The sequence below is a fragment of the Silurus meridionalis genome, chromosome 18 (genome assembly GCF_014805685.1).
Source record: "Silurus meridionalis isolate SWU-2019-XX chromosome 18, ASM1480568v1, whole genome shotgun sequence".
Classification (NCBI taxonomy): domain Eukaryota; kingdom Metazoa; phylum Chordata; class Actinopteri; order Siluriformes; family Siluridae; genus Silurus; species Silurus meridionalis.
In genome coordinates, this window is record NC_060901.1 from 27,440,668 (window position 1) to 27,460,725 (window position 20,058).

Genomic DNA, 20,058 nt, shown 5'->3' on the forward strand with positions numbered 1-20,058 from the left:
CAAATGGATCATTTAAGAAGCAATCAAACATGTTCTTAAGGTAAAAAATTCTTCGATTAACACTGGTTTTGTACCTAAATCCTTTAAACTGCAGTTATCAACCCCCTAATTAAGAAACCTGACCTTCACCCTGTCAGCTGTCCAACTACAGTCCAATATCAAACCTCCCCTTTATCTCCAAGATTCTAGAAAAGGTTGTAGCACAGCAGTTCTGCTCACATCTACTGAGGAAGAACATTTATAAAATGTATCAGTCAGGATTTCGGCCTCATCATAGCACAGAGACGGCGCTAGTTAAGGTGGTAAATGACTGTTATTGGCCTCTGATCAGGGTTTTGTCTCTTTACTTGTTTTGCTCGACCTCAGTGCAGCTTTTCACACCATTGATCATCATCTCCTGCTTGCTGGACTTGAGAACGTTGTTGGAATAAAGGGAACAGCTCTTTCCTGGCTCAGGTCTTATTTGACTGCTATCAGTTTGTTGATGTAAATGGTGAGTTCTCCACACTCTCTGAGGTAAAGTTTGGTGTTCTACAAGAATCTGTCTTAGGCCCACTGCTTTTCTCTTTATATCTGCTGCCTCTGGGTGAAATTATACATAAACATGGTATTCGCTTCCATTGCTAAGCTGATAATACACAGCTGAATATTTCAAACCAGATGAGGTGAGATTGAGGAGTGTGTGAAGGACATTAGACAGTGGATGATTATAACTTTTTATACTAAATTCTGATAAAAACTGGAGTTCTTTTTCTAGAACCATAAGCAGCTAGAAGGCAACTTTCTGAAATATGTCATTGTATAATGCAGAAAAAATAGTTTATGCTTTTGTTACATCCAGGTTGGACTACTGTAATGCCTTACTGTGTGAATGTTCTGTAAATCAGACGCAAATGTTGTCTTATCCACACTACATTTGCTCCCAGTCGAAACTTGCATTGATTCTAAAATGCTACTACTGATATATAAAATCACTGAATGGCTTCACGCCACAGGGCCTGAGCAAACTTTGGTTTATTAATTTGATCAAAAATGTGCAGGCTATTTGTTGGTACATTGAATAGTGAACACTACAGCAGGGAGCAGATCTTTCTCTTACAAAGCCCCACAGTTACGGAACAGCTTTTCAATGATTGTCCAAGACTCAGACACAGTCCCAGTGTGAAAACGTTTAGTCAGGCCTTTTTTCAATCGTTCAGGCCTTTTTTCAATCTTTTTTTTAGTAAAAGGAGCAGATCTGGAGTGATCATGGTAAACTGTGATGTCTTGATACTGGCTCCTCCTCACTCTTACACATTCACTCAGGTTTGTTGATGATAAAGTGGATGGAGCTTAATAACCCAGAGCTCCCTTATGTCTGTGTTACCTTCTAGCTCTTCTTTTTAGTCATGTGGTCATAGCTGGTCTTTCTGGAATCTCTACAAGCACTCTGATCATATCACACAGTGATTCTGTCTATTATGGGGCAACAAGCATACTAATTAATACCATGTTTCTCTCTCTCACTTTTGAGCTCCTTATGTTCCTGATTTACCAATGATCCTGTCAAATTCTTCTTTACTGATATATCCTGATGCCCTACTTCTAGATTTATCTTCATTTGGAGGCCACCTGAGAATGGTTCCACATGAACAACATAAAGCTCCATGAAGTTCTTGTGAATTTAAGAATCATCAAGATGGATTTGGACTGTGATTAATATAAAGAGTTTGCTACAGCGTCCTCTTTCTGCATTCACCATGAACAAATTTGCATTCAAGCGTCCATTTGTGAACAGCTGATAACCTCAACAGTGATGGAACTATGATGAATGGACTTTTGGTATCACCCAGATCAGGATGGGTTCCTGAAGGTTTCATCATTATATCTCGGGGAGATTTTTCTTGCTACAGCTTCACTGGATCACTGATTACAGATAAACTTATAGGGACTTTTTTTTGATGATAACATTAATGGTTGCATTCTGTTTACATTTGCAGCATTTTTATATTTTTTCTTGATCTACACTGCAGTTTCTAAGTGCTAGTAGTTTTTGTGGATTTCTTAATTCCTTGGTTTCTGTTAAGGTTTTCTGATATGTAAACTGAAGAATAAAATCAGTAGAAGTGCTTTTTATTGTGCTCAGTGCCTTCTGTGGTCTTTTTTTCCTCTCCAAGGCATGACATCATATCCATTAGGGTGTCAATCAAACTTGGGGGCGTGCATCATTGCTTAACTATAAAAATATCCGAGCTGCCAGACTTAAAATTCATTTAACTATAATGTAACAGACTTTAAAAAAATGCCTGTATTCATGAACGTGATGGAGTTGAATCTCTCTGATATCTGTGAGCATTTCTCCTGTCCAGAGAGATTTGGATCTCCTGCAGTTTATATCTTACTGTACGTGTGTTCAGCTGCTGTGGTTCTTCTAACAGTGTGTGGAAATCTGCTCATTATCATCTCTGTTCTTCACTTCAAGCAGCTTCACACTCCGACCAACATCCTCGTTCTCTCTCTGGCTGTGTCGGATTTCTTCATCGGTGCTTTAGTGATGCCCCCGGTGTTAATCTGGACCATCGAGCTGTGTTGGATATTTGACACAAAATACTGCATCAGTTTTTTGATGACTGCTTATATTCTAACGAGTTTATCCATCTATAATATCGCTCTGATCGCTGTGGATCGCTATCTGGCGCTCTCAAACCCTTTTCTCTACACTAACAATATCTCTAGGAGGACCATGAGCATCGTAGTGTTTTCCAACTGGTTTGCTTCTCTGTTGTATAACATTTTACTCTGTTATTTCAACGGAAGCTTCACAAACACTGTAATGTGTCCTGGAGAGTGTTTTCTTTTTCTCAATGAGGTTTGGTCTGTAATTGATCTCATAATAACATTTATATTTCCACTTTCTGTCATAATCATATTGTACAGTCGGGTTTTTCTGATCGCTAAGAAACACGCCACTGCTATCAGAGAGCTTAATAATCACACACGACCTCAAACACAGAAAATCACCTCCCACTCCATGAAATCTGAGAGAAAAGCAGCCAAAGTCCTCGGTATTTTAGTGGCCGTGTTTATAGTGTTTTTACTCCCATATTATATTTACAGTTTATTAGGTGACGTTATTGAACTACAGGCAGAAACTTTTCAGAAAGTCTTTATTGTGTTGTATCTGAATTCCACCATTAATCCAGTTATTTACGCTCTGTTTTATCCGTGGTTTAGGAGGTGCATTAAATTAATTCTAACTCTGCAAATATTTCAGACAGATTCTGCATTAATTAATATATTTTCATAAATGTGTTTTAGACTGTATGTATGTAGGTTTATACAAGAACACTGGCATTCAATGAGGTCCAGAAATCTGAGACGACAGTCTGGTGGGCAATTTAATTAAAGCTAAAGGGGTATGAACTACAGAAATTCTGATATTTATGTAAAAATGTATCAGAACTGTGTCTCCTGCTTTCATTTAAGAAATATTGCTAAGAGCTTTATCAATACAGGATGGCAATTTGTTCATGCTTTTGTTGGACCTTCTATTAAATGCACAACCCAAGGTCCAATTAGTCCAGAACCAGGAACATATGGAGACATTACACGTCTTATCCATTCTACATTTGATCTCAATCAAATCTCAAATCAATAAGAAAATATTACTATAGACTGTCTCGTGCCAAAGAACCTGAATGAAATGTTAATCTTTTTCAAACCTCTACACTTACTTTATCTAAAGATTCATGCTAGGTGTTGGGTTCTGGAATGCTTCAGCAGCTTCAGCACATTTGCTTATCGAAGCCTTTTGCGAATGCTCTTACAGCACCATACTTTCTGGTTCTCTCATTTTCTTTCATCGCTTGTCTTGTTCAAAACTCTCAATGAAAATAAAGAATCATTACCCATGAACATGCATCTCTCTGTCTACAGCTGATGCTCACCCATATCCCCACTGCCACACCCTCCCACCCCCCAACTCACACCAGGGACCTGCTTTCAGGTTAACTGGTGTATCCCATAGGGAGTGGAATATGTCGTTTTTTTCATGAGATGTTGAAGTTCATGTATCTTCAGTATTGAATAAGAGCAGGCCGTATAATTCAGATGGAGCAGTTTGTCAATGGAAGACATCGCATTTGCATCAATTATAGACGCCCCCTTTTTTTACACACCAACTGGAGAACCGAGTTGCCCCAATCACTGTTGGACCTCTCAATTACCCCAAGTCAACCACAACCCTGATTTCATCCCAAATCATAATGAGATATAAATACTCCAAACAGACTCCGCATTATCAACTTTCTTTCATGAATGTGTTTCAGGGCGGGTAGAGATGGACCAAGTGGACCAAACATGATTTTTCTGTAAACAAGTTATTCTTGATCACATAATTTGTAATTTAAAATGCTAGTTGGTGAAAGAGAAGCATTTTCATTAATGCTCTCAGACTTTTGCATGCTTCTTAATAAAAAGCTTTCACTAATGATCTACTAATCCTGGTGCCATCAACAGTCTTATTCTGTTAGATCTCAGTGCATATGATGAGATTATCCATAGTATTCTGCTCTTCTGCCTTTCCTTTATCCCTGTCTCTGTCTTAACCTTTCAGGTAGATACAACCTTATCACTACTGGTAATCAGAAATGCTCTTGTGCCCCTGTTGTACACAATTTCCCTCAAGGTTCAATCTTTGGTCTCCTGTTTTTGTTTGAATCGCACTGACCTAAAGGCATCCGATGTCACTCATGTTTATCTCACCATTTTTTCTGCTGCTTCAAATTCACAGAATGTATTGATTCATTCATTCATCTTTCTGCTTCCACTTTTTCTTGTGGTGATTGTGATGACTATTCACAGTAACTCTTCCTGTTAAATACATTGGATTGGGCAAAGCCACTGGTAATAATGATCTCAAATTACACACAGAAATACTCAAGGTACAGCAATGTACCTTAAGAGTACAAATGCTATACTGCTCTAGTAATGTACTTCTGAACATTGGTATCTCAGTTCAGCAGAACATTAGTGAAATTCTATGGAAAGATTACATTTGAAACCATACCAGGACACAAAGGTACATTTCTATCACTAGGGGGTGCAAAAATGTTCTTTTAGAGGTACAAACAAGAAGTTTATTGCTATTCACTAAACCTTTTATAGTTCCACAATATTGTAGATATATGACCTATTCAGTGAAGATGATCATGAACCACAGACATTGCCTCCTCAGATGTTCTGGCCATCAGGATTGATGGTCAAAAAGGCAGCATCCCCTGTGCCTGAGGTAAATTCTGTAGTGGTGTGATTCAGGTCTCCTGACATGTAATTATCTCATATGTTTCCCTCTGTGTTTGTGCCGCAAGGGCATTACGGGAATTGTGTCCACGGGAACAGGAAACGTCCCTGCGGCTTTGAAGGCTGTGAAAGAATCGCGTGTCTTGTTATCGCTTCATCTGCTGACGTCACCAAGAAAATCAAAAATAGCAATGTGTGAAAACAGTCACCTGATTTAATGTTTCTTCTGCTGCTTGTCTTCTCCTATGTTAATAAGAACTGAGCAAGAACGTTCCTTCTGAGTCCTTTCCCAGCTCCAAGTAGTGATGGGAAGTCCGATTCTTTTTTGTGAATCAGTTCTTTCGGACAGTTCGTTTCAAAGAACCGGTTCAAAAAAACGTTTCACCAGTTCTTTTACGTCATGACGTCATGACGTCAATCATATCCAAACATCATCTCGGCGGATGAACATACACACTAAACACATTTAAATAAAGTCATGTCTATTGCATGAGGGCATGAAGCTTATCTGTTTAAATTAAATCATCATCATCATCTTAGAAATGTTCCTTACATTTACGTTTAGCACTAAATCACCCAATACAGGCACTGATGTGCAAAACGTTAATGTTTTAATTTGTTAGTAAATAAACTTACTTTTCATTTAAGTCCTCAGTTCACCTGTGCTCATATATCAGCAGCGCAGCACCAGCCTTTACAGTATGTCCAACACATCTGATTCAGAGTCCAAAAAGTGTGTGTGTGTGTGTGTGTGTGTGTGTGTGTGTGTGTGTGTGTGTGTGTGTGTGTGTGTGTGTGTGTATTAATGTCAGACAGCACACGTACTGCTCGGTAGGTCGCGCATGCTCAGTATCAACAATTCGTTGGTATCAGTAGAATGTGGGACGTGTCTGAAAGAAACGGTTCTTGATGCAGTACTGGTGACTCGAGAACAGCAGTGTGTGTGCTGCTCGGAATCGGCAGGTATGCGCATGCTCAGTGATGATCACTTGTTCAGCAGCATGTTTCAGTTTAATGTGTGTACTGTTGGAGAAACTAGAGAAGAACCCCATTCTCAGGGATATGGATTTATTTTGAGTCGGATAGACGCTCATACACATTCAAAAGTGAGTAACTTGAGTAATTTTGTTGATTAGTGCTGATTTGAGACACGAACTGTTTTGAACGATTCAGTCCGATTTGGTGAACCGGTTCAACCGATTCACTAAAAAGAACCAGTTCAAATGAACGATTCGTTCACGAACTGGACATCACTAGCTCCAAGTGCTGCTTTATACTCTTGAAGAAGCACCATGACTGGTATTAGAAGCAACCCATACTAACCCCACACGTTTATGTACTTCCGGGTGCAACAAATGGCTGCAATGGCGATCCAACAGGAGGACATGTGGCCTGAAGTCATCCTCAATGCTACACCCCATTCCACAAGACGCTGATGACTGCCTGGTATGAACATCAATCAATCCATCCAGGCCATATCCCATTAGCCCCTGGACCTCCCTGAGTCATGTCACATGAGTTCATTTGCACCTTTTTCCCTCCAATCACAGTTGTCTGTCCCCACTCGTCATTCATGGTGCTTGTTCAGGGTTTGATTCTTGGGTCCATGTCAGGTTGTTTTATGTTGTTTCTTTATTTGTAATAAAAAATGATCTGCACCTGCATCCACCCACCTGCTCCTTACAACTAAATCTTGTGGTTTTCCTACTTCTAAATCCAGGGCTCCAATTGTTTCTTAATTCAAGTCCAAATATTTGGTGGAACATCACTGATTTTGTGAGATGATGTTCAGAACTGCTGAACCAATCAGAACCCAGTGGAGACCAAATTCCAGGCCCTTCAGCAAAAAGGGGACAAATATGCAAACACTGGTTTCATATCAAAAAGCCTTTAAACCAGTAATAATCTGCTTTTCTTCTTCTGTCTTTCACAACTCCGTCCTTCACATACCGATAGGAGATGTTCTGTCTGTCTGCATGACCTCAAATAGCCTCTCACTACAAGAACCTCCATCCATTCCACTCTGCTTCTGGTGAATATACGGTACACGTCTTTTCTCCGATACATGACCAAAACCTCTGACGTGTCCCTTCACATGTCTCAACAGCGTAGATTTTAGTTGAAACTCTGGAAACTCAGAAGACTGCTAAGCATGGCTGACTGATTTCAGTGACGTGCTTTGCTGCTATCCGACTCTGACTACAGCTAGCGCTACGCTTCCTCGCTCTCCAAGTTTTACCGGAGAAATAAACACTAACGCTAAGTCCTGTTGCTAAATACCTACCGCAATCATTAAACTCAGTAAATAGCTGATTTAACCACAGCAAATGTAATTGACTAAAATTAGCATTAAAATTTCACTAGCAAACATTTACTTTTAAAAAAACAGCTATGATTATGTTTATCAACTAGCCGACTTAGCAAAATCTGCAAACTTTAGCAGGTATAAAAAGCTATTAAAAATAGGAAATAAAAGTTTCCTTTTATAAATAAATTAATTTATTGTATATTATAAATATTAATTATTATAAATATTAATTAACTCTAGTCTTAAACATTAACAAACATTAAAATAATCGGTTCTTTTATGTGAATCTTTAAAGTGAGCCATGAGCGCCGACTCTCCTATATGATTCATTTCTAACGTTGGATATTCGAATTAGGAAACGAAAAGGTGGTGAGTCATTTGGGAGCCGAATGAGTCGACTCACTGGCACCAACAACTCCTCATCACTGATGTTGGTTAATTCCAGTAGAAGTGCAGTTAACAGAGTGGACCAGCAGATGGCGCAGATGTTTTATTGTAACCGCTCTATATTGATTTTTATTTCTATTTTTAAATTCCTGATCTTCTTCTTCTTCCCACTAGGGGTCGCCACAGCGGATCATCCGTCTCCCTCTCCGTCTTTTACATTCCTGATATTGTTCACTTTTAAAGTCCATGTGAGAGATTTGGAAAAATAATCATATTTCGATTTTTTAAATAACGCTTACATTTCTATGTATTTTTCCCCTGTTATTAATTATATATCTTTTTATTTATTTATTTATTTATTTATTTATTTATTTATTAAGATCTGGCACGCATGCGCAGAAAAGGCGAAAGACCTCCATGAACTCATTATAACTTTGTAAAATTTTTATTCCATTTATTTATTGATCGCAAATTATATGTTCATCATTTGATGTATTTTATTTAATCATTATAAATGTTAGCATTTTTTTAATCTTTCTGAACAAACAAAACAAAAACAAATTTATAAAAAAAAAATACCAAGGTATATTTAAATATTCGTTTTTGTTTTGGTTCTTTAATTTTCTGGTAAAATACAGCAAAACTCTTTATTTCTAAATATTTATAAAAGTTAGGCATGTTTACAATATTTTTTACAGTGATTATAAATGTAGAACGTTTTTACTAATTTATATGATTTATGTTTATATATTTTCATTATGCTCATAAATATATCGATGAAAATGCAGGATTTTTTTTATTTTTATTATTATTATTATTTATTGATTTATTCTTTTTGTTTATTATTTATTTTCGCCAGTTTATATTTCTGTGTGTTGACTTTCATTTTGGAGGCGAAAAAAAAAAAGAAAAATTTGCGTCTGGTCCAATCAGAGCTCTGTGTGTGTAGTAGAAGGCGGTATGACTCCTGACCAATCAGGAGGCGAGGGGGCGGGGCTAGCGTGCCTGAGCGTCAATGGGTTTTTCATTTTTGTTTGAAGTTCAGCAGAAAGTTTCGACTGTTCAGGAGGAAACCGGAACTTCTCAGTGTAGCTGAAACCCGCGGCTCTGTGACTCTGGATTCATGACTTCATCTCATTTGTAGCTTGTGTACAGATTTGTTGTGTTAAAGTGAATAGAGAGTTGTGTGTGTGTGTGTGTGTGTGTGTGTGTGTGTGTGTGTGTGAGAGAGAGAGAGAGAGAGAGAGTGAGAGAGTGTGAGTGTGTGTGTCATTAATGGTATGTAAATAGGAGTTAACTATAACTTGATGATCTGGTTAAGTTGCATTTCTAAGTCAGATTTAATTATAGACTCTGGAAAGATGGTTGATTGGACCAGATCTTTTGTGTTCCCCTGAAATGATCATTTCAGAGAAGATCTGATTCGTATGTTGAATTAGACATCATGGAAGAGCAGAGAAACTCAGACGTAGAGGTGAACGAGAAATGTTTCTCAGAGACCCTGAGCGAAAGCCATGTGGCAGTTTACTCGGAGCCCGTCGTGTCCCCGGGGCAGTCCCCGGGCCGTCTGGAGACCCGTCTGTACATGAGGCGATGGCTGATCGTCTTTCTGTTCAGCTCCTACTCGCTTTGCAACTCGTACCAGTGGATCCAGTACGGCATCATTAACAACATCTTCATGAAGTTCTACAAAGTCGACTCCTTTACCATCGACTGGATGTCCATGATATACATGCTCACCTACATCCCGCTCATCTTTCCCGTCACGTGGCTCCTGGACAAGAAGGGGCTCCGCGTGGTGGCGCTCGCCGCTACCGCCCTCAACTGCGCCGGCACCTGGATCAAAGTGGCCAGCGCCAGGCCCGACCTTTTCCCCATCACCTTTCTGGGCCAGGTGACCTGCTCCATGGCTCAGGTGTTCATCCTCGGGATGCCCTCACGCATTGCCTCCGTGTGGTTCGGCTCCCACGAGGTTTCCACCGCCTGCTCTATCGGCGTTTTCGGAAATCAGGTGTGTTTATTAATCCATTTATTACCATTAACTCTCAGTGGATCAGGTCCCAAAATCTGACTCCTGACACCTCAAACATCTTCAGGGCATTTTGGAACTCTGTGAGAGTCACACTGATTACATTTAACAAACATGTTAATAAACTGATAAAAAATTTGCATGAGAATGTTATGCCTTTAGCTAGCTGGGCTTGAAGGATACAAGCCTTTTTACGGTTTTGGAAGCTGTTTCCACCCTGACACATGGAGGTGAGGAACTCGTCCTGGCTCTGAAGGCTAAAAGGATCTCAGAATAGCTGACAGAATCCACAGTGCTTGCAGGGCTATTTGTGAACTGTACTCAATGAACTACTCAATACAACGAAATTTTTGTTCCAAGTTTCCCTGAGCAGTTCTGGTGCGTCTCAAATTTCCAGTCATTCCTCTTTGCTAATGTGAATGTCGGCACATTTATTTGTTTATATCAATTTATTGGACAAGTGAAAATAAGGGTGTTTGTAGTCGTTGCAGTTATGGGGGCTTCTGTCTTTATTTTAATCCAAAAGAAAGAGAAGTTGTAGACCTGACATGGAGCACCTTCGCTGCAAGGAGGTGATGTTTATCCCACCATCATCTCTTGAAGTTCGGTCCCCTTGAGCCCCTGGAATAGATGCAATACCCTCAACTCTTTCAAGACCCTGTAGACTTCCTTGCAGACACATTGGGACATGCTATTGATTTGTTGCCAGGGTTCCACCCAAAAAAAATTCCCCCCCTGTTTGTGTGGGGTGAAATGGAATCTGTTTGTTGAAAGAATGTAGCCCAGAAACCCCTCTGTAGTAAAGCCATGGCCCAGTCCCAAGTGGGATTCTGGGGGTAATCTCTGAGAAAAAGTAAGTTTGTTTTTTCTGAACACATCTGCAGGGCATGAGCAGGGTTTCTAGACTCAGTTCAGAGGATCCGTGCTTTTATTTTCCGACACTCCATACCATAGTGTTTGATTAACCACAGGGAGGGCGATATACAGTACCGTACCCACTCGGGGGTGATGAGGCAAGTAAGGGTATGGATTAAATTTCAAACATATTTCAGGACATTCCCAAATATGTTTTGAATTCCACCTAAAGGCTTGTTGGGGAGCAGTTTCATCAGTCCTGGATGAGATACTTTGTACCTTCAGAGTTGATCATTAGCGCATTTTGATTCTGTTTGCTGAAATGTTTAGTCTGGTGTTTCGAGAATAATTGTTATTTTAAAACAATTCATGTTAACAATTTGCAAAAGCTCATCTTTAAACTGTCCCTAACGAGAAGCCAGTGGCGACTGTGGTAAAGGAAAAACTTCCCAAAATGCATAAGGAAGAATCCTGGAGAGGAACCATCATCTGGGGGGCATCTAATGTCCATTTATCACAGATAAAGACACCGAGTCTCGTTCAGTAAGAGGCGTGCTAAGCATTATCATCATACAGCCAAAGCAGTCACTTGATTGGCACCGGAGGTGCTGGTCAGTCTGACCTCACCTACCAACTTCCATGGAAAGTAAATGGGATGGTATTTGATTCCGATGGAGTTTCAAGTGGATGAGAGGCTTCATACTCGCATGCTTGATTCTGGGCGTAATGCCAGTGAGCTAAAGGTTTACTAGACAAATGTATTTTTGGGTGAACTTCACTTATTTATTTATACTCAGAATTTTTTTTTGTTTTGCGAGAGTGAAACATTGACCATGGAACAACAAGGTCACGTCAGAAGCGTTAAGCCTCGTTAAGCTTTATTAAAAACTCCAGTCACGCCGGGTTAAAGTCCTCGTTCATATTTAAACCCGGTAAACACACTGTGTGGACAAAAGAATTGGGACCTTTCCTGCCATATGTGCTTCTTCTCCAGACTGTTACCACAAAGTTGAAGGCACACGATTGTACAGGACGTCTGGATGCGGTATTAAACTTTGCATTCGCTTGAACTTGGAAACCAAAAACCTGTTCCAGCATTGCCCAATGCCCCCCTGTGCACAAAGCCATTCTGGTTTGGAGAGGAAGATCTCCTGCTATAGAGCTTTGATCTCAAATCTAATGGGACGATCGTAAACCGTCGTGACCATGCTGACTGCACCCCAGGTGTCCTCACTTTCTCCCTTGCATCACTACCTGACTTTACTAACACACTTATGAATCTTCACAAGCACATTCCAAACTCTAGTAGACCATCTTCCCAGAAGAGAGGAGGGAATAATCAGAAATCACAGCTAGCCAAAAGGTATTTATACAATTTTTAGTTTCTGTGGTCCAGATGTGGTCTATGCCCAGATGTTCAATGAGGACCTTTCAAGAAAAAAACCATTCAGCCTTTATTTCTTGAAATGGATTTTCCTTCTTTTTTAAATAAAAAAAATAGTAATTAAACTCGAGATTTTAGTAGTCGGGTGACTCCGCACATTTTTGCATTCTCTTTCGATAAAATGTCCCCTGTTTATCCTGTGGACTGCGGTTCCTCATCGGCGTTTCCTCACACCTCAGGACTGTTTTTAACCATGATGTTAATTCTAATGTTCTGATGTTGCTCCTCACAGCTCGGCATCGCCATCGGCTTTCTGGTTCCGCCCATCCTGGTTCCCAACGTAGACGACATGGACGAGCTGGCCAAACACATTCAGGTGATGTTCTACATCACAGCAGGCGTGGCCACCTTCCTCTTCATCCTGGTCATCATCGGTAAGGGGACGCCACGAGAACCGTGAGAATCGGTATATGCTTTTTTTTGTTAACTGCCCATTCCACATTTAGTCCTCGTTTATTGTACTCTTCTGGGAAGATGTTCCACTAGACTTTGTAGAGACTCTTTCAGCAATGAGTGTGTTAGTAGTGTCAGGTAGTGATGTAGGTGAGGAGGTTGCTGGGGTGCAGTCAGTGTTCACATTCATCACAGAGGTGTTTAATAGTGTTGGAGCTCTATAGCAGAAGATCTTCCACTCCAACCCAGATACTGATCAGGCAGAACATTATGAAGGCCGTAGCCCATGACCCTGAGAGCTGCAGTTTTGGAGAAGCTCTGACCCAATCGTCTAGACGTCGCAATTTCTCAGACTCGCACAAATCCTCACGCCTATTTTTCCTGCTTCTGACATCAACTTTGAGGACAAAATGTTCACCTGTTGCCTAATAAATAAATCCACCCACTAACAGGTGCCATGATGAAGATCATCAGTGTTCTTCACTTCACCTCTCAGTGTTATAATCATATGCTGTCCTACACAATTGTGTGCCTCCAGGTTTGAGGGAACAGTTTGGTGAAGAACCCCATGTGGCTGGAGATGTCGGATGTCCCAATACTTTTGGTCGAACAGTACAACTTGAATCTATGAATCAGATCTTCCTGAGAACATGTTCCTGATTCTCTGCTGCACCTCGAAGCTTGTGTGGGTTTTTTCTGCTGTCGTTCACGTTCTTGTGTGGTTCTGCTTTTGAAATCGCAGTTTCATGTGACCACCACCGTGACCTCCGACTGCTCACGAGACGCTGATTATAAACACATCACATGTTCCCCCTACAGGCTGCGTGTGTGTGTGTGTGTGTGTGTGTGTGTGTGTGTGTGTGTGTGTGTGTGTGTGTGTGTGTGTCTATCTCTTTGTTGTATGTTGTGTACACAATGAAGATAAACAGAGTTCCTCCCTTCGTTCCTCACTCGAGGACGTGTCGCAGCCGTTACAGTCTAATGGACTAGAGATTATTTAACTGAAACCACAAACAAAGAGATCCTCCTGGATTCACTGGCCTTCCTCCACCTCCATCTCCTCCTCCACCTTCACCTCCACACCCTCCACCTCCATCTCCTCATCCACCTTCACCTCCACACTTTCCTCATCCACCTTCACCTCCACACTCTCCTCCTCCACCTCCATCTACTCCTCCACATTCATCTCCACACTCTCCTCCTCCACCTCCATCTACTCCTTCACCTTCACCTCCACATGAGGTTTTTAATTCTCTCTCTCTCCCCCCCCTCCCCAGTGTTTCAGGAAAGACCTGCTCTTCCTCCATCTCAGTCTCAGGCCTCGGCGCGTCTCATCCCTACAGAGAGTTACTCGTACTCGTCCTCTATCCTCCGGCTGCTCCGCAACACTCCATTCATCCTGCTCATCATCAGTTATGGTAACACACACACACACACACACACCAACCTTTATACTGAGAAGACAAGAAATCATGTCTGCTGAGAAACAGCCGAGTTCTGACCAATCAGAGCGCAGGATTGATGTGTACATGTTGATGTGTGTGTCAGGACTGAACGTGGGCTGTTTTTACGCCGTGGGGACGCTGCTCAACCAGATGATCATCAAACACTATCCGGTGAGTGCGAGGCCTCGAGGCCACATGCATCACAAACACCAACGCATCACGTGTCACACAGGAGCATCAGGAGCCTTCACCTTCACCTTCACGTCCCAGACCCACATCTCCGCTCAGAACCTTAAACCCGACTCAGCTACATCCTCATATCCTCCTCATCAGATCTGTGTGTGTGTGTGTGTGTGTGTGTGTGTGTGTGTGTGTGTGTGTGTGTGTGTGTGTGTGTGTGTGTGTTTCAGGGTGAGGAGGTGAATGCTGGGAGAATCGGACTAACCATTGTGATTGCAGGGATGGTCGGATCTCTCATCTGTGGGATCTGGCTGGACAGAACTAAAACCTACAAGTAAGAACACGGTTACACACACACTCACACACACACGTTTACACACGCACACACACACACAGTTACACACACGCATGCACCCACAGTTACACGCACGCACGCACACACACACACGTTTACACACACACACACACACACAGTCAGACACACACACACACAGTTTCACACACACACACACACACACGGTTACACACACACACACAAGGTTACACACAGTTACACACACACACACAGGTTACACACAGTTACACACACACACACACATGGTTACACACAGACACACACACAGATACAAACGGTTACACGCACACACACACATACACGGTTACACGCACGGTTACACACACACACACGCTCACGGTTACACACACATTTACACACTTAAACACACGTTTAATTACACACAAACGCTTAAACACACACACACACACACACACGCGTGCGCTTACACAGCTGAGCACAGCGTTTACTGACCAAACACACACCTCAATCTATCTGTCTGTCCACACTGGTGTCGGATCAGATGGATGGATGGATGATGGATGGATGTCTATACATCTGATTCAAAGCCAGTCACAGGGACATAAGAAGATAAGAATGCATGGATTTGCTTACACACACACACACACACACACACACACACACACACACACTGCTGAGGTTTGCTTCACATCACTCCACTCGTTTATCCCACCGGCAGCACAGTGCGATCCCAGCGACCTTTGACCTTTCGGCAGGGTTCTGAGATGAGCGTGTTTTCACAGCTCCTCACCGTATGGAGGAGAACTTCATCCTGAGATTCCCACGAGAAGAAAACACCAGCAGGCCTGCTGAGATCAGCTTACATTCTCCTCAAAGCTCAGGGGGTGGAGCTATCACACCGTGCATTTTCATTGGTGTTTATTACAGTCAGCTGATGATTTCAGAATTCAGCATTTAACTGGGGAAAGGTCACGAGAACACACACACACACACGTAAGAATGCTGTGTATCTCTGTGTGTGTGTGTGTGTGTGTGTGTGTGTGTGTGTGTGTGTGTGTGTGTGGGAGCAGACAGACCACGCTGGCCGTCTATGTCATGTCTCTGCTGGGTCTGGCTCTTTATGCCTTTACACTGGATCTCGGTCACCTGTGGGTCGTCTTCATCACCGCCGGAGCTCTCGGGTAACTCACACACACACACACAAACACACACACACACACACACACACACACACTCCTCCTCTTCCACTCATCTTTTTACTCTCTAGCTCTCTACACCCTCTGCCCAAAAGTATTGAGACACCCGACCCATATTTCCACCCAGATGTGTTTTTTTATCTTTATCATTATTATATTAAAATGTTATATTGTATTACACAGTGTGTGTGTGCGTGCGTGCGTGTGTGTGTGTGTGTGCAGATTCTTTATGACAGGATATCTACCTCTGGGTTTTGAGTTTGCGGTTGAACTCACGTATCCCGAATCTGAAGGGACGTCTTCAGGCCTGCTCAACTGCTCAGCTCAGGTGTGGGGGTGTGGGGTGTGTGTGTGTATGTGTGTTGAGTTTGGTCTTTCTTTTTTCATTTGGAATGTTAGACTTCGGAGAAAAAGTTGATGTGTGTGTGTGTGTGTGTGTGTGTGTGTGTGTGTGCAGGTGTTTGGGATTATTTTCACCATCTGTCAGGGGAAGATCATCAACACTTTCAGTACACTTGCAGGAAACCTGTTCCTGTGTGCGTTCCTGATTATTGGGACTGTAATAACCGGTACACACACGCTCACATACGCGCACACACGCTTACACAAACACGCACACACACACACATGATGTCTCATTCCATTCTCTCTTCTCCTCCTTTCATTTCCACTTGTTTCTCACTTTATTTTATTCCTCTCGTCCTCATGTATTTATTTCTAGGGTTTATTAAGTCGGAGCTGCGCAGGCAGAGGGCAAATCAGTTAGCCAAGGTGACTGTAAGTACACCACATCTGCAACACATCTGCGCCGTGTCCTTTACCGTTTCTGTGTTTTTAATGCTAAATAATCATCGGTAGCACTGCTGTGTGTGTGTGTGTGTGTGTGTGTGTGTGTGTGTGTGAGCATTGTGTGTGTGTGTGAGCATTGTGTGTGTGAGCATTGTGTGTGTGAGCATTGTGTGTGTGAGCATTGTGTGTGTGTGAGCATTGTGTGTGTGTGAGCATTGTGTGTGTGTGAGCATTGTGTGTGTGTGAGCATTGTAAGTGTGTGTGTGTGTGTGTGTGTGTGTGTGTGTGTGTGTGTGTGTGTGTGTGTGTGTGTGTGTGTGTGTGTGTGTGTGTGTGTTGCTGTTCATCACTGTTTCTGCTTTAAGTAATCACACATCATCTGTGTTTGTTTTGTTGAAACACTCACTAATCACGTGAAGCTTCACACCCCTTTTACCCCCACGCTTTTCTTTACCCCGCCTCCACTCCCCTTTACCCCACTCCCTCAACCACCCTTTAAACCCCACCCCTTTCACACTTTCACCCCACCTTTAAAACCCCCACCCCCTTCACACTCCTCTTCAACCCTTCCTCTCACTGGTCATCCCTCAGGCTGCAGTTGTTCTGGATTACGGTTCCACGACCCCAAATAACTACTGATCAATCAATCACCTCCTCATCAGCACACGCAGGCACAGGTACGCTAAATCACGCTAGCACTCCAACACGCTAACACGCATTAGCAGCACCACGTCCTCACAGTGCGAGAGAGACCGCCTAAAAGAGGACGTGTAAACGTTTACGCACTTTACGCAGCCAATCACGCAGCCAAACACGCAGCCAATCACGCAGCCAATCACGCAGCCAATCACGCAGCCAATCACGCAGCCTTCATACGGCAGTTACAGAACCAACCACAATTCATCAATTGTATGAGGCTATTTTTAATTTACACAAATGACGTGTGTGTGTGTGTGTGTGTGTGTGTGTGTGTGTGTGTGTGTTTGTGTGTGTGTTTGTGTTTGTGTGTGTGTTTTTGTTTGTGTGTGTGTTTTTGTTTGTGTGTTGATTTACAGAAAGATTCTAAAGGATCACATGTACATTCAACTGCTGTGGGACCTTCTACAAGAATGTAACACCCACACACACACTTATGGTAGTGTGTTTCAGCAGTGTGTGTATTTATTATTTAACTGAACATCTGTATGTACCGCCGGGTTCAAAAGTCTGAGTCCACTGTGGGCGTGTCCCAAACCACACTGTATAAATGAGGTGCTCATGAACCACAGGTCGGCCGATACGGGTTTCTCTCTCGCCGACGCCGATATTTACTGTGAATTTCAACTTTTCAATTTTATCTCCTAAAATCAATGAATAAGACAGAAGTCTGAAACACGAGCTTCTAAAATCAGTGCACTTGTTAGCAGGGTTTGATTCTCGTGACTACCTGTAGCCTGAACCACAGCTGGATGAAGGGTCGCTAACAACATCTGTTTGGGGTGTAAAATTATCGACCCGATTTGCAGCACAATCAGGCCAAAAACTCCCCCCGGATCAGTCCAACGTGGGCGTGTCCCAAACCACATCTCGGACTTTTGGACGTGAGAACGGCGCCCATGTTTATCTCATTTACTGCAGATTTTTTTTTTTATGAATGAATTTCAATCCATTTGCCTCTTCGAACTCAACATCTAACACCGAATGACTTTCATATTAATATTCAAGATGAACAGCATTACCTTCTCAAAACTCACTTCCAGCTCCTGTTCTCCGCCCGGTCCTTTGTTTCCAATCGAACCGATCTTTAACGCTGAGATTCCGTGGAGGAATACTGACAAAATGTAAATAACCAAAGATTTGAGGGTTTTTGAATCTTCAGCCTGAGCTCTATCTGGAGTTTATCCTGAAAAACATCTGCTCTAGAACGATCCAAACTCCTGAAATGAAATGCACCTCAGTATATTCACTCAAATTGTTTACTGTGGCTGTGAAAATGTTTAATTTCTTCAGATTTGTAGGAAGATTTCTTGCAAAAAGTGCACATTAGTTCAAAGTCGGTTGTGAATTTAACGCTAATTTGTAAAAAAATAAACAATAAAAATTGCAACAAACAACCCCCTTTTATCTTTACCAAGGGTGCCAATACTTTTGAAGCCAAACAAACCATCCCCAATTATATATTTTTTTCACGTGTCTTTTAAAATGACTTTACTTGATTAACTTTAACACTTTTAACTGTAACTTTTAATCAACTTTTAATTCTTCATCGTCATCATCGTCATCACCAGGTTCCAAACATGCGAGTGCATTCACGCCGGCTGCTTTTGTTTCATCTTTAAAATCAACAAACGCTAAACGCTGCGTTCTGATTGGCTGAGACATATTTACATATTCATGTGAGGAATCTACATGCTGCTGCCAGAAGTAGTTTTTTTCCGTCTCTTAATACAAAATCCGGAGCTACACAAGGTCTTTAGCATAAAATCTTCCCAAAATCTTCTCAAAGATCTTCTGCCAGACACCTTATTGAACATCTCTGGGCTGCACCCCAGACCTCCTCAACTTCTCACATACATCAGTACCAGACTTCCTCACACAGTGGAAGGATTGGTTTATTTTACAGATGAAGTAAAGGCGTGTGTGTGTGTGTGTGTGTGTGTGTGTGTGTGTGTGTGTGTGTGTGTGTGTGTGTGTCACACACTTGCAAATACCTGTTTATTGTAAGTGATTTTTTTGTTTGTTTTTGTAAAAAGTGAATTTTAAACAACTGGATTAATGTGAACATTTTTGTTAAAAAAAAAGATATATTTCTAAAGATATTTCTCTAACTTTTCTAATTGAAGACGTTTCTGTTTGGGATTAAAATAAATAACTGCTTTTAATGAAAAATCATTTTGTTCTCACGAGGTTTTTCTGACCATTTTCTCCTCCGTCACAATAAAAGAAAATTGCCGGGTGAAAACAAGCCAGAGAAACGAGTTTTATTCAATCTAAATATAGAAATATATTTCCAAAAATATTTTCTCTCTGAAGAAAAAAATCGAATAGATAATTACAATATATTAATTATAAACATTATATATATATATATATATATATGAGAGAGTGAGAGTGAGTACATTTTAACAATAATAATTTTCACATTTATAGACTGCACTTTTTTTTACTCCTTTTTTTTTTTTTCAGGGAAAAATAAATGCTATTTTGGATGAAATCTGGATTTGTTTATTTATTTATTTATAAGTAGAAAATAATTTAGGTAAAACAAAAAAAAAAAACAATCTTAAGCTTGAAATTAGTAAAATAATTTGTTTTAATTTTAGAAAAGATATTTTATAATTTATATTTTTATTCATATATATTTTTATATTTTCGACTGCATTAAAACTACAGTGGAACCCGGTTATGTCGATGTCCTAGGGGGGCGCCAAAAAGCGTCGAGGTAACCAATGATCGA

The 20,058-nt window shown here is 41.3% G+C and overlaps 2 protein-coding genes across 9 annotated transcripts; both read left to right on the forward strand.

The window, feature by feature from the left end:
- The first annotated feature begins 2,293 nt into the window (after positions 1–2,293).
- Positions 2,294–3,286, forward strand: LOC124401740 (trace amine-associated receptor 13c-like). Its single transcript, XM_046874165.1, has one exon. It carries the CDS (start codon positions 2,294–2,296, stop codon positions 3,284–3,286), a length of 993 nt encoding a protein of 330 aa, XP_046730121.1.
- Positions 3,287–8,961: 5,675 nt separating this feature from the next.
- On the forward strand, positions 8,962–18,715 carry flvcr2b (FLVCR heme transporter 2b). 8 transcript variants are annotated; one of them, XM_046873024.1, is made up of 11 exons: positions 8,962–9,986; positions 12,536–12,677; positions 13,974–14,114; positions 14,245–14,312; positions 14,552–14,655; positions 15,708–15,818; positions 16,056–16,161; positions 16,291–16,402; positions 16,555–16,610; positions 17,042–17,299; positions 17,678–18,715. In XM_046873024.1, the coding sequence occupies exons 1-10, from the start codon at positions 9,420–9,422 to the stop codon at positions 17,252–17,254; spliced, it is 1,620 nt and encodes a 539-aa protein (XP_046728980.1). In that variant the 5' UTR covers positions 8,962–9,419; the 3' UTR covers positions 17,255–17,299; positions 17,678–18,715. The 8 variants fall into 8 exon arrangements, with proteins under 8 accessions (XP_046728980.1, XP_046728979.1, XP_046728987.1 ...); XM_046873031.1 differs by having other exon boundaries at positions 8,963–9,986; positions 16,555–16,604; positions 17,214–17,299; XM_046873028.1 differs by having other exon boundaries at positions 8,964–9,986; positions 17,214–17,299.
- The last annotated feature ends 1,343 nt before the right edge of the window (positions 18,716–20,058 follow it).